This window comes from Hirundo rustica, chromosome 3, assembly GCF_015227805.2.
Source record: "Hirundo rustica isolate bHirRus1 chromosome 3, bHirRus1.pri.v3, whole genome shotgun sequence".
NCBI classification, from domain to species: domain Eukaryota; kingdom Metazoa; phylum Chordata; class Aves; order Passeriformes; family Hirundinidae; genus Hirundo; species Hirundo rustica.
The window spans coordinates 45381365-45399262 of record NC_053452.1 but is presented as its reverse complement, the minus strand read 5'-3'; the positions used below and the strand labels follow the sequence as shown (position 1 = coordinate 45399262).

Sequence of the window (17898 nt, the reverse complement as noted above, 5' to 3'; positions counted from 1 at the left end):
CTGGATTGGCAGGAATGGCTGTGACTGTTTAACAGGGTGGCCTGGGCAGCTGGCCTGGGCAAACTTCCTGAGAGGTACTGGCACAAAGAAACATCTGAGGAAGAAATAGGTAAATGAGCAGATAGACACTGTTTCTCTCACACCTGGGATTGCCACTAAAGAAGTGAAATTGTCACCCATCAGCTGACAGGTAAAATTCAGAGAAGGCTAGGCAAATATCAAGGGAAACAGTGATAAAGTGCAGTTGTTACAATATGAAATTAATCCTTAGAGGGAGCTCTGCCTGAAAATTTTATTAGATCATGCATTGAGAACAGCCTTTACATATATTACCAAGGTTCAATATCGACATTATCAATACAGATAAATGTGTAAATCCCTAGCACAGTGGAGCCATGAGTAGGAAAAAACATGTGTCATGGTGGAAGACCTCTGTGGACAACAAAAGCTGGCTGGCAAGCACACCACAAGAACACAGTGCCTTGGGGAGCCAGTCAGAGACATACTTCGCAGAAGACTCACAATGATTTACATCCCTTAAGGATTTGTCTCTCTGTGCTCCTATAAATTATCTTATATGCCAGGCAACTATCAATAAGCACTCAAATTGTTACCGTCTAGTTAAAACCTAATGTAGTCGGTCAAAGAAGGGATCATTTAGGAGATTAAATGGAATCATATTATTTTTATCTGACACGTTGGTAGCGACAAATTTAGGCAAGAGAATGGTTGTCAAATATTTGTTCAACTGGAAGAGTTATCTGGGCTTGGACAAGATACCACTTGCCAGTCTGCTCAGCCTTGCAAACATCCCACACCAGGAGGTTACCTATTAAGTGATAGACAATATAACTTGTTAACTGTTAGAGCATTATGACCTTAGACTTTGCCCAGGTATTTAATAATACCATCTGCTGTCTAGGTCTGCAATACTGCAATACTATTATTTTTTTCACATGAGGATTACTCTTTCTCCACAAAAAAGGTTGCAAATACAGTGCTGAAGGAGAGCAGAGCAGCGTGGTACTTAAAGCTGACTGCCCAAGCAAAATATACCGGAGGTACAGTTCACCTAAAAATATTGCAGATGCACTGTCTTGAATCTGGAAATCTTGATGTGCTGAAGGCTGAGGGCCTGTGATCCAGCCTTGTGGATTGCACCCAGGAAAAACCTGGTCTTGCCTGAGATCAAGCTGGGAGTGGAATGCACTCTGGTGCAGGCTGCCAGTCACTTTGCTCTTTCTGGCACCGTTGCTGTTTCCTTCACCAAAACAACAGCAACGGTCCAAAGGCCACCATTTAGGAATCACTGTGCCTTCAGATCTTTTCATCTTTGATAAAATGCTTTTAAAGCATGTATATTTCATGCCAAGCAATCACATTTATCAGGTTTTCCAACCCTCTTCTTGCTGACAGTGATGTGATTTTTGGCTTTGGCTTCTTAAGGAATTTAGGGGAGGGAAGAAAACAGTGTATTTCTCTCAGCTGGTGTCTTCTGGTTAGTGTTTCCATGGGGTTTCATGTAAAGCCATTCTCAGTGTACCGGAAACCTGAAGCTACTGGATTCAGTGACAAAAGTCCTAACAACTGAGATGAGCCAGTTTCTCACTCTGGAATGTTGACATTTTTGTGCAAATAGTCTTTTCCTCCAAATAAAGAGAAGCTGAAACCTGGTAGCTGATGAGCTGCCAGATGAAGGAGGAAGCATTAGAGGTGTGAACACCAAAGTGCTCCAAAAAACAAGGCCAAGAGAAAGAGCCCAGAGTGTACTTTAAATTTAAAATGCACATTTGTAGTGGATTAAAAAAAAAAATGTTTTTATTACTGCTTATTGGTGTATGTTTGAGGAATAAAACAATCGTGAATCCTCCACAGTCTCCAGCTTAATTCCTATATGAGGTCTAGGGGGTGGAGTGCTTTACTTGGCGCTCTGTTGCACGAGAGAGGTCAAATATGAAACTGAACATATGAATGTAATTAGGAGGGTATGTAAAATATGGGGGCTGGATGTCTTAACAGTGTCCGAAGCAGGCATGTCTTGACATACCATTGGTTGAAAATGATTTTAAGTATTCCAGTCTGTCGGACAGTATATCTGATTACATCTGAAAAGAGTTTCTTAGGCTTTTGCTCATATGATTTTTCTCATATTTCAAGAGTAGAAGTTTGATTCTGAAAGCCTAGCGTGCAGAAACATTCACATCTTTTTGAAGTGTACGAAACAATCTTTTTATTACCACTGCTAGTTCTGGAAGAAGATGTGAGAAAGTCCAGATTCTTCTCACTTGCCCTATATTCATTCTGAGGCAAAGGAAGTTCTAATGACATTTATGCATGCTACCTGGAAGTGCATGTAGCAGGTTGTGATGGGATATTTTTTTTCCATTTGTAAACAGAGAAACTGGTATTTTCATATCATATACAGCTGAGTAGTTTTTCTTACTGTTGTTTCACAAATGACAAAGGAATGGCTAAAATCTGTGCCAAAAGTATGCACAAAAATCTATCTCTACTCTTTGCCTATGATTTGCATTTTCTTTTAAACCTTTCCAAGTGAAGCAGTAGGCAAAACCCCCGGCAACTAGAAGCATGTGCAAGGATGCAGAAAGCTTTAGAATACGTTTCCACGCCCTGCTGACCTATTCATCAAAAAGTCTGCCAAAACACGTAACTCTTAGTCTAAAGCAAAATTCACGAGAAAGGGCCCCTCTTGCATTAACCTACTTCTTTCCAGGTTGCGTGCCACTGCAGGATCTCCCAGAGGAAGAGGAGCTGAGCCCATTATGTGACTTTCCTGTCCTCCCTAGGAACTTTCCCAGCTCCTTGGCAGAGGGGGACACTGGGAGGAGCAACCCTCCTGCAGCTCTGCTGGTGGGCCAGGCTGGGACTCTGAGTTAAGCCAAGCAGATGCAATGGCCCTCTGGATGAGGCAGGAGCGAGCTGTCAGCTGCAGGGCTGCTTGAGTGCATCATCACCCCAGGCCAAATGCTGCTCTAGTGAAAATTCGGTGACTTAGCAGAGCTGTCCCCAGCAGGAACTATGATGCCCCTGCGATCACTGGCTTACTGAGGCTGGGAGTGGTGAGTGATACTAGGTTTAGATGTGCCTGACTCCTTCTTTTCCCAGGTCTCTCTCCATTTGAATCACCCTCCTGGTTCATGAGCATGGTGCTGTCCTAGGGTAAGGTTCTCACAGTCCCAGAGAGCCTTTGTGGAGCCATAAACTTGACAGCAATGGCTTCAAATGGAAAGCAGGCCCCCATACTGAAGTAGACATGAGAGTATCTTCCTCACCGCATACCTGCATTGCATGTACCAATTTTTGAGACTGTAATACAAACTCATATTTTATTTACACACACACACGGATGCATCTGTTTTATTCTAGTTTTGTACCTGTTAGATATAGGCCTGATAAGAACAACAAAGGAAAAGTCATGCTGGTAGTTTTTTTAGTGCTACTGAGTGATAAGGACACCCCTCTGCAGTGAAGAGAAGTACCATGCAGGGGTTTCTCCACATTATCATTATTGGTGATAGAGACAGGGCTGTCATTTTGCTCTGAAGGATATGGAGCCCAGCCTTTAAGCTCCTCAGGTCGTGGCAGGAAATCAGACCCATCTTCAGCGTGGTCCTGTGCCCCTGGGAAGCCCAGCTGGTCCATGTGTCCTCCCCTCCTCTTTAGTGTGCACTCTGGCAGCTCGAGGTGGGCTGTCATAGCAGTTGGTGGGTGATGGGAGGACGCCTGTGGGTGCAGCAGGAGGGGCGGCTGCAGCAGCTCCAAACTGATGCTGCTGCTGAGATCCCTTCCTAGCACCCATCCTGACCTGCTCCCTTCTCTGCAGAAGAACCCTGGCACAGCAGGATGGTGGCACTGGGGCAGGTTTAGTTGCACTGCAGCTGTTGGGGCTGCCAGATTTGCTCCAGCAGCCACACAAGCAAAATGCCAAGGGCAGCGCTGGCAAAACTGAGAGCTGAGGTGGGGGAGAATGGGACCACTTCTTCTGCTGACAGCACCAGCTCGTTGTGCCCTCCTAAGCAGAGCTGCAGGTGTGCTGCATGTTCTCTCCTCTGGTAGCTCACCCAGCTCACACCCAAGGCCATCTGGATCAAAGACAGGATGAGACGGTGCTCCGGAAACCAGGGCCAAGCTCCTCTCTTCAGTATGGCGCTCTGGGGTGGTGATTTGGTCTGCTATTATGTAAGATTCAACAAAAGCTGTATAACAAAACTATTTTAAGTAAGAATGTTAATTGAAGGCTGAGTCAGGCTGCAGCTAAAGCAGAGATGTTTTTGAGAGGCTTGTACTCTTTTTCATTTGGTCTGTATTTTTTTCCACTTAATTACAATGTGTGTGGAACAGCAGTTAGCAATAATAGTAACTGGCAGAGGGAAAATGGACGATCAAGATGATCATTCTCTTTCCTCTAGATCAGCCGCTGAAACCCATCCCAGATCTGCACTATTCAAGAGTCATTCACCTCTGAGGCTGCACGAGGCACATGGGAAGTGCAAGCAAAGAGGCAGCTGCTTGGTGCTCCTTATTGTGATGGACTGCAGCTGGAAACTGGTGAGATGTGTTAGGGGGAGGCATGTTGAAGGATGCCTGTGTGACACCTTCCAAGAGCACATGCAAGACCCCTGAAGCAGCAGCAAGTGGCAGCCGTGCAAGCAGCCTCTGCAGCTGCCCCAGCAAGCTCACTGGCACGGTCACTCCTCAAGCAAGACACAAGGTCCTGTGCAGGACCCATTATTGAAGATGACTGGTCCTCATCCAGCCCTGTTTGGGAGACTAAGCGATATGCAAGTCCCAGCCCTTGGCAAGTTCCTTTAATGACTGGAATTTGCAGGAGGAGGCTGAGTTTAATTGCCAGTTTCAGCACAGGTCTACCAGTTATTAATGCTGCTAGTGTTCTTTTAATCGGATATGAACTCAGCTTCCTAGCAGGCACCTCCTTCTGAATCTCAGCATGAGCAGAAGGGATGCGGGTGCCTGGAAAAGGGATGTGTATGATTTTCTTTGCCCAAAAGTACACATGGGCAGAATGAAGTAATGCAATACAACTCTGCTGTTAAAGTTTACAAATACATCATTAATGCCTAAACTTGTAAGTATTGCTTCTCAGCATTGCTACACATCCACATCCACATCCACATCCATATCCACATCCACATCCATATCCTACTCATATGACAGAATGTACAAGAAGATAAAAATATCCTTTTTTACTTGTTTTTACTCAGCATATTGGACTGCAGTCAGCAAAAAGATAAGGCTATGGGCTGAAGCACAGAGAGGAGCATTTCCTCCTCACTCTGCCTGCCCAGAATGCTCCCTAAGGGGTTCCCCACAGAGGAGAAGCACTGCCTGAGCATTAGGAAGAGACAAAGGGAGAGAATGAGAGGAAGTGCTGGGAGGCCAAAACCAAATTTTGTTTGCATTCTATGCTTTCTCAGATTTGGGCACCCTGCTGTTGACTCCCGTCTCATTGCAACATTGAAATAGTAGAGCTGCAATGACTAGCAGAAACACAGGCACACCAACAGTATCTCAATGTGCCTGGAATAAACCAAGACTGCAGCCTAATGAACCATTTTGCAGCCTTTGCATGGCAATGATCAAAATTCCTCCTGAAGGAAGACTGGTCTGTTCAAGGGACTCTCCTGCAGCAGCTGCCCACTTCTCCCGTGATTATAGTCTTTTCCCTAAAGAGCAACCCTGCAGGAGTGGGGGTGTAAGGGAGCACACAGTGTAGTGTACCTTGCTACCCAGCTAGGTGGGCATGTCTCGTTTGCCACCCAGTGTTCCATAGCTATACAATCCTAGCAATTGCTAGGGAATCAGAGACGGGAACCATCTTCCCCCCTTTACTCCCCCCCGAGTCTCTGGAACTAGCCCATCTGTGCTGGAGGCCAAACCCATCGGCACCTGCCCCCTGGAGCCCCCAGCCCCTCCAGGTGTCCACACCCTGCAGGAAGGGCGAGACAACTGCTGCTGTGTGAGCAGAAAAACGGGATTGTGAAATGGCCGGCGCAGCCAGGAAGCCTGGATATCAGCAGCAGCAGAGTCTCCCTTCAGCTGGGCTGCCTGCCCCACTGGTGGTGGTCCTGTCCTGCCCCAAACTGTGGGGCCACCAGCCATCGAAGCAGGGAGGCTTTTGGGACGGCGAGTTCTTCTGGCAGGCCCGGGAGGTGATTTGCCAGCTGGAGCTGTCAGCAAGCGCCAGTTTGCTGCTTCAGGGGGATGTTTGGGTAATGCAGGAACTCCCATGTTGGAAACAGCATTAATAGCCCTGGCCCACACTTTGAGAAGGTCTGGTCCTCGGTTTTGACTTTTATTTTGTGTGAAGACCCTACTGCCAACTCCCACAAACAGGGAAAAAGCGTTTCCCAGCCTGAACTCCCCAGCCCATCTGAGAAAAGCCTCTGGCGCAGCTTCCTTGGGGCTCCTCTTTGTGCTCTGCTCTGGCACAGCAGCACTTCCACACATGCAGAGAGGGCAGCTCTGCCCCTCCGCAGCCACTCGGGGCCCTGCGAGCTGCATCGACGTGGGCTCGGGGCAGTGAAGCGCAGACAAGGAACACAACCTTCCAGAAGCCCAAAGAGAAGGAGCTTTAAAGCCCTCTGTAATTTTTTCAGCAGACGATCTGTTTCTGCTCTTATTTTGTAACGTTTCCTGCGGAGTCCTCGCCCCTGTCCAATTTTCTGAGGGTATTTGGAAGCCTGTCGGCTCCCGCACAGAAGGCAGGGAGCAGAGCCAGCGCGGTGTCACGGAGGGGTCACTGCTTCCTGGGCTTCCTGTTTATTTTGGGAAGGGGTCACCCGGCCAGCCGGCCGCTCTGCCTGCGCCCCGGGAAGCCCCCGGCCACCGCATTCCTGCCCCCCTCGCCCGTGGCTGCAGACAATTGCTGACTGTGGCTCGAAATGCAGAGCACCGAGGCGGGGTGTAAATGGGATAACCCGACATGCCTATTTACTCAGCCTGGGGATAAGGGGCGGAAGCTTTTCCACATCAATTGCCCTTTCTTCTGGTATTCTGGAAGTGTCTCTCTGAAGTTTTTCGTTCTCTTCGGAGGGTAGTAACCTCTAAATTTCTCAAGTATTTCCATGATCTTTTCCTTGCTGCCTTTTTTTTTTTTTTTTTCCCCTACTTCTGCTTGAAAAGAGGGCATAAAGTCAACTGCACTATTAAAAACAGAATTGTCTCATTTTTTAAAGAAAGCATGCAAATTTTTCTCCAAACTGCCTCGAGCAGAGCCCACCAATGGAGCAGAAGCTGTAGCACACGGGCTCTTGCTCACTGTGCGAGTCCCTGGTAACTTGCCCTGTCCAAGCTGTCCAGAGGAAAGCATTGGAGCAGGATGCAGCATACATTGCATCTAGACATTTCGGGACATATCCGTGAACTAATGGTAAACCATTGTCCTGTTGCTGTTTCCTCTTCTAGGCAGGCTCTGCTTAGGTGCATCGCAGCTCTTCAGAAGTTAACACCAAACAGCAGCATTCAATGCAGCTCTCTTCAAGGAGTTAATAAAAGGCCCCATGTATGGGATACAGCAGACACTGAGTAGCTGCTGAGTCCCTCTCAATCCTCTGGCACGTCCCGCCTCACGGTGAGCTAGTGCAGTGACCTCTCTCCGGCCTCAGTGGAGTATTTTTGTGCCAGTGGCTCTGTCAGCTCCTGCCATCAGCAGTCAGCTCCAGGCTGCAGGGCAGCCGTCAGCACGCTGCTGACGAGCGGCTCTTGGGGAAGCACGCTCCCATCCCGCAAGCCCGTAAGTGCACACGGCTTTACATTCATAGTGATGCTCCTGTGAATAAAGTTATAACTGGTTGTAAACATCTGCAGGATCAGTGGCTTACCATGAGCCTGTCCAAAGCCTATTTATGTCAACAAGCTGTGCCTGATGACACCCTCATTTGCATCAGTATTTTTTCCCCCTATAGCACTAATTAAACATTGTTGGCCCAGAGTCACCTGCATCTGACTAAATCCAAAACTTCAAGGACTATTCCCAGCCTCTCCTCTCTCAGTTCTAGAACAGCAACCTCCAAAACTCATTATGGATCAATGAAGGAGAGGTGGTAGCATAATTGCCCTTCCTATCTTGGCTCTGGCCATTTTGATATTACCCTGCCGGACCTCTGCCACAACAGATGGATGCAAATAAGAGCCATGGAGGAAGCAGTGCGTATCTGCTGGAGAAGGATATGAGACAGCCCTCGATCAGAAGGGAAAGAAGAATGCCAAGGGCAGAGGTGATCAAGTGAGGAACACTGGTTTGGACACAGATTGAAGGACAGGCCCCATGGGGGGTAGGTATGTGGGTGAAGTGCAGGCTGGGGGCACGGTTCTTGGACAAGTGTCTGCATGCAATCACAGCTGCCAGCGCAGATGATAGGTGGGAAAGGATATAAGACCCTGCAGGGAGGAAGAGAAACACAGCAAGATCTCAGTGTGGTTCACTGACAAAAGCAAAAAAGCCCCACATTGTGAAAAGGGATTGTGAAAAGGCATTGATGTGGGGGTGGCAAACAGAGTTCATCTCAAAGAGCTACCCCACTCCAACCTTTCCACTCCCCTCCTTCCCTCACCCGTGACACTGGGCACACCAGAAGAAGACAAAAGCCTTCCAAGCTGTGCTAGACCTTCATCCATGGTGCTCCTCGGTCAGGGACTGCCCCAGACCTTCACAGCCCTGCACCCTGTAAGACATTGCCCAGCAGTCGCCGCTCCTATCTATAGCCTTGGTGTGTTGCAGCAAGGGGCGTTTCATAGAGATCGTGCACAAAGGGATGGTTTCTGTTTCAAAAAAAGAGCAAAGAGACAAATGCATTATTTGTTCGATTCCTGTGCAGTTACTGCTCTAACAGTCAGCAGCTTTGAGGTATTTTTTCTTTTGTGATTTGATACATAAACCACATTTCCTATGTAGCACTGCCACTATTTTTTTAATCAGTTTTTTGACATTGAGCTTGGTAACATGTTTTTTTTTTTTTCCCCCACCAGAATGAATTCAAAGGCAGCAACTGCGGCAAAACCAGAATACTGTTCATCTTGACTTTTCTATGCAGCTAGTTTTCATTAAAAATAAAGGAAAATAAATACAGATCACATTTTCTGTCCTGCAGTTAAAAGCCTGCCACAGCTCAAAGCTTTGCTTTCTTCTTACCCTGCAGCCTCGCTCAGCTAGCACTCTAGCTCTGCTCATGATCTGAAATGCGCAAACACACTGTTTCTTGGCTTTCCACCAGTATATATAAATATATGTAATTTTTTCCTTCGGAGAACCTGGAGGCTAAAGCAAGAGGGCAAAGGAGTACGTGACTAAAACATCCAAACTTCCTCTTTCATAAGCCATCACATGATGAAGTGCAATTACAATTCCTGCCTTGTCCCTGCCAATTGCAGGCGCATTGCCTCACCCGAGAAACCCGGCTTCTTCCCCCGCCCCGTGTGTGTGAGTGTGTGTGTGTGGAGGCAGCGATCGCTGCAGCCGGCTTGGCGAGGCTCCAGCTTCGGGCTGGAGAAAGAGGGCAGTGGGTGGAAGACGAAAACAAAGATCTGTTTACTTAGCTTGCATGGATAAATCGTCTTTCCAGCCGGGGAGGGGAGGAGGGAAGAGAAACAGCTTTAAAGGACTTTGATGCAATGTGAAAGGAGGGCTGCTCGGGAAAAGCGAGCCGAGCTTAACCCTTGGCTCTCCGGGAGCACGTCGGAGCCACGGCAGGGCTGCCCCCTTATCCCTGCTCCTGCCCACCGTCCCCGTCCTGCCGCCGCAGGGCTGCTACGAGCTGTGAGGGCTCCGGGGGCAGCTCCCGAGGTAGCAGCCCCGGGGTCCGGGGCGGACTTTCATTTCGCTTACGTACAGCCCGGCGCCTCCAGGGCGCCCAGCCGGCCGTGCAGTTGCAAAGTCACCCAACCTGGCACGGGGGCCGGCGCTGCAGCCAGCGCCAGGACGAGAAGGCGGCCGGGGCAGGGCGAAGCAAGGGCCCCTCCGCAGCCCCGAGGCGCACGGGACACCCAGTCCCCGGCCCCGGCCCCGGCCCCGGCGGCGGGGGAGCGAGCGCGGGGCGAGAGAGCCGCGGCTCTGCCCCCGGGTCCGCCCGACGCCCCTCGGCAGCCCGGCCCAGCAAGAGCGGGGGAGCGGCGGCGTTGCCGGCGGAGCTGGCCCCGCAGCGCCGTCGGGCGGCCCCCAGCCGCGGGGAGGCACCTCCCGGCGGCGGCGACGGACGTCAGAGCTTCCCCAGCCCCGGCCGGCCCCCGCCTCCCGCCCTCTTTCCCTCCCTCCCCCGTAACCTACATAACGCCGTGGGAAGGGCGGCTGGAGCGCGGCTGTCGGGGGGAGCAGCCTGTGCGGCGTTCACCCTGCGCGGGCGAAGGCGCGCAGCCGACTGTACGTGCCGGGATGCGCCCGGTGACAGGTTGCTTCACCTCCCGTGGCAAACGAGGAGAGCGAACACCCTCTCTCGCTCCCTCCCTTGCCCCCACCCTGTGTTTCAGTGAGGATGCGGGTGGCGGATGAGCGATTCACAGCGTGCAGAGGGGTCAGGGAAACAGGTTTTTCTTTTTCGGGAACGAGACGGCGTGTGCTTAGTCTGTGTGAATTTCACTAATCTGCATTAGAGAACTGCTGGTTTGTGGTTTAAAATGACAGGAAATCTAGAATGTCCTATTTCCTGTGCACAATGACAACAGTTTAAAAAAAAAAAAAAAAAACAAAAAAAAAAAAAAAAAAAAAACAAACCTGGGTAATCGTTATATTTATTTCTAATGGTGCCTCCTGCTCCGGCGCGGAGAACAAAGCCGAGCACTGCTCGGCGGGGCGCCGGCCCCTGCCCGGAGGTGGCGATGACCGTCCCGGCGGGGGGGACCCCGCAGCTGCGGGGCGCGCCCGGGGCGCCGTGCCCAAGGTCACAGGGCGAGCGGGGCGGGGGCCGGGAGGGGGTACACTGAGCCCCGCACTGCGGGAGGCGCCCCGCGGCGCCCACGGGTGGGAGGTTTCGGCAAAGCCCCTCGGCGGTGAGGGAAACAGTAACGCACCCAACAATAATAAAATCAGAAAAGAAGGAGGGAGCTGCAGGGCACCCCCGCCCCTCGCCTTGTCCCTCTCCGCTCCCACAGTCCTCCCCGGGGGCGAGACGGGGCGGGGGCGCGGCGGCCCCCCGGCGGCAGGAGGAACCCCCGGTGCTGGTGCCGGTGGCGGGGGCGCGGGCAGGGGCCGGGGCCGGGGCTGGGATCGCGGCGGCGGCGGCGGCGGCGGCGGCGGCGGCGGGGCGGGGGCGCCCATCGCGCAGGCGCGGCCGGCACTGTCGAAGAATCGAAGCGGCGGCGCGCAGAGGCGGCGGTGGCGGCTGGAGCCCGGCACGGCACGGCGCCGCCGCCAGCCCCGGCCCCGGCCCCCGTGGCAGTCCCCGCCCCGCCCGCCCCGCCGCGCCGCGCCGGCCCCCGCCGCCCCGCGCCGCCCCGTAGTAGCCAGAGAGCGGGGGAGCCGTGCGGGCGGCAGCGGCCGCAGCCCTGCGCCAGCCGCGCGGCGGAGATGCGCGTCCCCGCCGCCCTGTGAGCGCCGCCGGCGGAGACGGCGAGGGGAGCGGCGTTCCCCGCAGCGGCTCTGCCTGCCGGGGCGCCCGCCGCGCCCCGCTCCAGCGCACGGAAGAAGAAGGCGAGGGGGAGGGGGCCCGGCGGACGGTCCCGCTGCGGCCGCGGCTCCCGAGCCTGCCCGTCGGGACTCCGGTGACGAGGGGCGGAGGAGGCGGCGGCCGGAGCCGGAGCGGGGGGCGCTCGCCGCTGCCCCGGGGCCGGGACATGTCGTCGGCGGCGGTGGCGGCTGCTTCCCGCAGGCAGTCGTGCTACCTGTGCGATCTGCCCCGCATGCCCTGGGCCATGATCTGGGACTTCACCGAGCCCGTCTGCCGGGGCTGCGTCAACTACGAGGGCGCCGACCGCGTGGAGTTCGTCATCGACACGGCGCGGCAGCTGAAGCGGGCGCACGGCTGCTTCCCCGAGGGCCGGGCCCCGCCACCGCCCCACGCCAAGCAGCCTCCGCTCTCCGCCAAGGAGCTCCTGGCGCAGCAGCAGCAGCTCGGCCACCCTTCGGCGGCGGAGGCGGCGGCGCGGCCCCCGCCGCAGACCCTGGAGCGCTACTCGCTGGCGGCCGAGCGGCCGCCGCCCCGCCTGGGCGCCGAGTACGGCGGCGGCCGGCAGGTCAACGGGATCCTGGTGCCCAACGGCTTCCCCAAGCCCGAGGAGCCGCCGGAGCTCAATCGGCAGAGCCCGAACCCGCGGCGGACGCACGCCGTGCCGCCCACCCTAGTGCCGCTGGTGAACGGCGCCGGGCTCCCCGCCGCCATCGGCGGTCTGGGCAGCCGCGCCGCCGCCGCGGCCGCCGCCTCGCTGGCCGCCATCTCCGCCGCGCCCGCGCCGATGGCCGTGCCCGTGCCCCAGCAGCCGGCGGCGGCGGCGCAGGCGGCGGGGCAGGCGGCGGGGCAGCCCGGCGAGCTGGGGCACAAGCGCCCCGGCTCCGTCTCCTCCTCCTCCTCGGGTGGCGGCGGCGGCGCGGCGGGGGAGCACGACAGTGGCGCCAAGGAGAAGCGCGGCTCTGCCGAGAGCCTGCCGGCGGCGGCGGCGGCGGAGCTGGCCGCGGAGGGCAAGGGCCGGCCGGGCGCCGAGCAGGAGTGGCTGGCCAAGCCCAAGACGGTGCGGGACACGCTGCTGGCCCTGCACCAGCACGGGGGCCACGGCGTGGCCCCCTTCGACAGCAAATTCAAGAAGGAGCCGGGCATGGCGGGCGGCAGGCTGCTGGGCTACGAGACCAACGGCTCCGTGGCCAAGCCAGGTGAGGAGCCGGGGATCGGGGGGCTGTGGCGGGGAGGACGGGGGACGGCGGGGCGGGATGGGGGGCGGGGGGCTCTCCAGGGATGCGGGGCGGGGGATGCCGGGCGGTTTTGGGCGTGCGGGGCGGCAGCCCGGCCGCTTGGGTGGCCGGGGGGCGGCCGGGGGGTGGCCGAGGCCGCCCGTTTCCGCGGTTGCTCGGCGATGCATGGCGACTGCGCTGTTTTCTTACCCTCCTCATTCCCCCCCACCTCTGCCTCTGCAGGAGCCCGGGCCGCCCGGAAGAGGAAGCCTTCCCCCGAGCCGGAGGGCGAGGCTGGACCCCCGAAGATCAACGGGGAGGTGCAGCCCTGGCTGCCCACCTCGTCGGAAGGGATGAAGCTGCCGCTGACGGCCACCCCCTTCATGTCGCCCCCGCCGCCCACCGCCTCGCCCCACTCCAACCGGACCACGCCGCCCGAGGCGGCACAGAACGGCCAGTCCCCCATGGCCGCCCTCATTCTGGTGGCGGACAATGCCGGGGGCAACCACGCCTCCAAAGACGCCAACCAGGTCCACTCCACCACGCGGAGGAACAGCAGCAGCCCCCCTTCGCCGTCCGCCATGAACCAAAGAAGGCTGGGCCCCGGCAGGGAGGTGCCGGGCCAGGGGGCCAACGCGGCGGCGGCGGCGGGCGGGCTGGAGCCCGTGCACCCCGCCAGCCTGCCGGACTCGTCCCTCGCCGCCAGCGTCCCGTTGTGTTGTACCCTCTGCCACGAGCGCCTGGAAGACACCCACTTCGTGCAGTGCCCCTCCGTCCCCTCCCACAAGTTCTGCTTCCCCTGCTCCCGGCAGAGCATCAAGCAGCAGGGAGCCAGCGGGGAGGTGTATTGCCCCAGCGGGGAGAAGTGTCCCCTGGTCGGCTCCAACGTCCCGTGGGCCTTCATGCAAGGGGAGATCGCCACCATCCTGGCCGGAGATGTGAAAGTGAAAAAGGAGAGGGACTCGTGACTCGCCCGCGCCCGCCGCCCGATGTCACCTTGAACTCGTACTGCTCGAATTCTGTATATATCTATAAATATATATATATAAATATATATATATCTCCAAGACAAGGGAAATGTAGACTTCATAAACATGGCTGTATAATTTTGATTTTTTTGAATACATTGTGTTTCTATATTTTTTGAAGACGAAAGGTATGTACTTATTATAAAGGCATTTCTTCTAATTCTTCTCTTTTTTTTCTGTTTCGTTTTTTCTTTTTTTCCCTTTTGTTATAGCAACTATTTGTTGTGCTTCCCTGGTGACAGTTACTGTTCAATGTAGGCTGTGACTTGCGCTGCTTTTTTTAGAGAGCACTTGGCAAACCAGAAATGCTTCTAGCTGTATTTGTACGCACTTGTTTCTTCTGTTTTTTTCCTTTTCTTTTTTTTTTTTTTTTTTAAATGCCAAATACACTTTCTGACATTGTAAAGATTGCCTTACTGTCTGTGATTCCTTATTCCTGGCCCCTGTCCTGTAGAGCTGGTTGCATGCAGGCTTGGTCCGAGGCAGCTGGGGACAAGAGTGGCTAGCCGAGGCAGGCATGCCCTTCGCCATCCCGCTGGCCAGGCGAGCTTAGGGAGCAGGAGGGCGTTCTCCCAGAAACGCGTGGCTCGGGTTGCGATGGAGGATCCTCCAGATCCAGTCTCAGATTGCTCACTGTTTCTCAAGGGAAGTTTCCACCAGAGTAGGATGTGGAGAGGTGTCCAAGAGGCGCTGTTGAGTTAGGGATTTCTGGGTTTGTTTTTGGTTTGGTGTTGTTTTGGTTTTGTTTTTTTTTTTTTTTTTAAGGCAAAGTTGACCGCAGTTCTTGTGATCAGTTGTAAGATTACGAAACTGCATTTATTCACCAATTGCGTACCATAACGTGGAATTTTGATAATGAACTTAGTTACGCGATTGGCGAAGGTGCCATTGTAGCACTGCCGTTTCTGAAGGTCTTCAGTGTCACTTGTGGGGCTTGTGTGTCTTTGGACAAAGCTGGGGATGTGGGGAAGAGACTTTATTTTATTTTACTTTAATTTTCAGATAGTGCATATGGATTTTGATTTCTCTCGCCAGTCACCTCTAGTGCTGTTGCTGTTGTTACTATTGCTGACCCGGTATTTCCAAGTAGTGGCAGGTACGGTGTGGTACAGTGACAGCGGTGACTGAGGCTCTGCCAAATTGCCCGCGGGCATATCAGTGACAGCCCAAATGTGGGTGGAGGAAACCTGTAATTTCCTTATTACGTATGCTTGAAACAAACCTACTGCTATTCTTTGAAAATGAAAATATAAACTGGTTGAAAGGAAAGCAAGTGGGGCTGCACATAATGGCCCTGGCCCTGCCTTTTAAGCTACTTTGGAGAACTCTTTTGTAAAGCCACTTCTTTTGATCATGCTTCTGCATCACCAAGCAGACTTCTAAAATCAATAAATCATTGGTTACTAGAAATAGTTCAAGTCTTATAGTGATGTTTTGTGCTGTTTATAGTTCATTGGCAACACTGCAGCTGTCCGAGCCCTTCTGTCGAGGTGTTTATAACTCAGTTATATGCGGTTGTTTCTGAGCAAAAGGGTGGCGAGGTCATCCTGTCCCAGGGACCAGCTAATAAACACTTCCAGTATCAGAAGAGGAGGAGGAAAAATCTGTTCAGCCAACTATAAAATTGAAGATTTTTGGGTGCTTTTTAGTCAACTGTTCTTATTGTGATAATGTTCAAACTGCAATTTCATGCAGAATAGTTTTTTTTTCTTTTTTTTGGAAGACTACTTTTTTTTTTTTTTAAAAAAGAAATGGTCATTATTAGTATTTGAAGATCAGAACTGCACATGCACAGTAATTTTCTATGAAGTGTTTAATGAGCACACCCACTACATTGTGTTCCATATTACAGGTCAATGTAATATTAGATAAGACTTGCATGATAAACAAATTCATTGAGTCAATATTAACGCTTTAAAACTTATAGTCAAGATTGGTGTCTTATGTAAACACATTTAGCCAATTTGAAGAAAACGCACATTATATATATACCTATATATATACCTATATATAAAAAAAATGCCAACTGTAAAGGATTCTTTGGAACCACTATGATCTGTGTAAATGTGTATTTAGGCACTTTATTAAAAAAATGGAATTTGAGCTAATAGATGGTAACAAGTTCTTCAAAGTTGCTTGGCATAATACCTTACATGGGATGAAGTTCATGTTTTTGATTAAGGTGGTATCCCTATGCTTAAAAAATATGCAAAACTGAATTCCAAAGCCTGCCTAAAAGAGCCCCCCCCTTTTGTGCCATCAGGTGTCCCAGCTGTGAGTGTGCCGAGGGTGAGACCTGCTCCTGACAAAGTACACCCTTGTTTTGGGGCTGAGGGACATTGGTGTGACTCGGTGGAGACACCTGTAGTGAAGCACACCTTCCTCCTCCTCCTCCTGCCAGCCACCCGCTCCTGCAGCTCTGGGACTCCTGGAGAGGATGGAAACTCCCCAGCTGGTGATGCCAGGCAGTGGCCCAGAAACAACATAGATGGAAAAGAAATGGCACACGGTGGCTATGCTCACTCAGCTGACTTTGAGCCCCCAGACAAGTCCAATTTCCACCATAAAACTTCAGAACTGCAAAAGAAAAACAAGCAAAAAACCAAAAAACAAAACAAAATTTTAAAAAAATTGAGGGTGTTCATACATAGCTCATTTTTCTCACATTGAGTGTGGCTTTTTCCTTTTGGTTGCTTTGCTCAATTACAGTAATGCTCCAGTGGATTCTCCCTTTATTGCTACTTCCTGGGCTACAAGCTTTTTTCTTTTTTTTCTTTTTTTCCTGTTATTTTGAAGTGCTTTAGCTGCAACAGTGCTACTGTTAATATTCCTTTTTGAACTTTTTAAAAGGTGATACTGTAACTTGTGTAGTATTAAAAGTGTTTTAATGAAGAATGTGTGATTATTATATTTTTTTTCCAACCCACTTCCATTACTTCTTTTTTTGAAGATAATTTTTACTGGCAGTTCAACTGCACGGTGCTTTTGTTGATAGCTGCTGAACTAACCTGCTGCCAGTTTGGCGCCTTTTTTTTTTTTTTTCCTTTTTTTTTTTTTTTTTTTTTCCTGACACTAAAGATAAGGAAACTAGGATCTTTAAATACTTACTGCATTTTTTTGTATATAAACGAAGAAAGAAAACTTGTAAAAGCTATAGTTGTACAACATCAATTTTTAATTTCTTTTTTAATACTGTCCTGACATTTACTTGTAAACAGCAGTGTGGCACAAGAAGGGATGCACGGAGCTGGTGGGTACTGCCCTGTGCCTGGGTCCCAGGGGGGTGGGAAAGGTGTCACACAAGGGAGGCTTTGACCGCCTTTGCAGTGGCCTTAGGAAACCTGGTATGTTTGGGAGCTCTCTTTTTAGACGTGCTGTAAACCAGGCCATGGCAACCGCGTGTTTTTATGAACCAGCTCTTCGGCAAAGGGTATAAATACATTTGAGAGTGCTCTCTAGTGGCTTGTTATGTCAACAGAGTCCCTGGATCCTTTCCTTCTGCACCCGGGCCAAGCCCTGCTTGCCTGTCTGTCCAGCTGGCAGGGCGGTGGCTCTCGGTGGGACGGGATGGGACACTGCTCTGGGGACACCCAGCCACCTGCCCGCCTGCAGTGGGGCACCTGCCCTGCTGGTTGCACCCACCCCATGTGTCCAACTTGCTCCCAAAGCGGTGTAGGACACCCCATGTGCAGTGCAGGGTGTTACGGCGCGGCTGCAGCGCCCACACCAACACAGCATCTCAGGAGGGAGAGGAAAACACTGGACCATGTGGAAATGAATGGCACCAGGGGTGGCTGAGCTACTTGGAGCCCTGGCTCTCCTGCTTCACTCCAACAGGGCTATGTCCAGTCATTAGAACTGAAAAGGCTCTGACCTCAGCATTTCATCTTTCTCCTCCTTGAGCATTTGCACTTAGGTAGCTGCAGCTGCGTCTTTTGAAAAGTAATTGAAAAAAACCCAAACTCAACCACCACCTTTTCCAAGTGGACTCTTGTCTCTACAGACACCATAGGTCCA

At 52.4% G+C, this 17898-nt stretch overlaps 1 protein-coding gene across 2 annotated transcripts; it reads left to right on the top strand.

The window, feature by feature from the left end:
- Positions 1–11637: 11637 nt before the first annotated feature.
- IRF2BP2 (interferon regulatory factor 2 binding protein 2) lies at positions 11638–16771 on the top strand. 2 transcript variants are annotated; one of them, XR_009207683.1, is made up of 3 exons: positions 11638–12835; positions 13097–14009; positions 16145–16771. XR_009207683.1 is itself a non-coding variant. In XM_058419982.1 (2 exons), exons 1-2 carry the CDS (start codon positions 11806–11808, stop codon positions 13819–13821), a joined length of 1755 nt encoding a protein of 584 aa, XP_058275965.1. In that variant the 5' UTR covers positions 11638–11805; the 3' UTR covers positions 13822–14287. The 2 variants fall into 2 exon arrangements, 1 of the variants encoding a protein (XP_058275965.1); XM_058419982.1 differs by lacking the exon at positions 16145–16771 and having other exon boundaries at positions 13097–14287.
- The last annotated feature ends 1127 nt before the right edge of the window (positions 16772–17898 follow it).

Coding starts and splice junctions, on each gene's coding strand:
- IRF2BP2 (XM_058419982.1), top strand. CDS start 11,806: ATGTCGTCGGCGGCGGTGGCGGCTGCTTCCCGCAGGCAGTCGTGCTAC. Junction 12,836..13,096: donor CGGCTCCGTGGCCAAGCCAG/GTGAGGAGCCGG, acceptor CTGCCTCTGCAG/GAGCCCGGGCCGCCCGGAAG.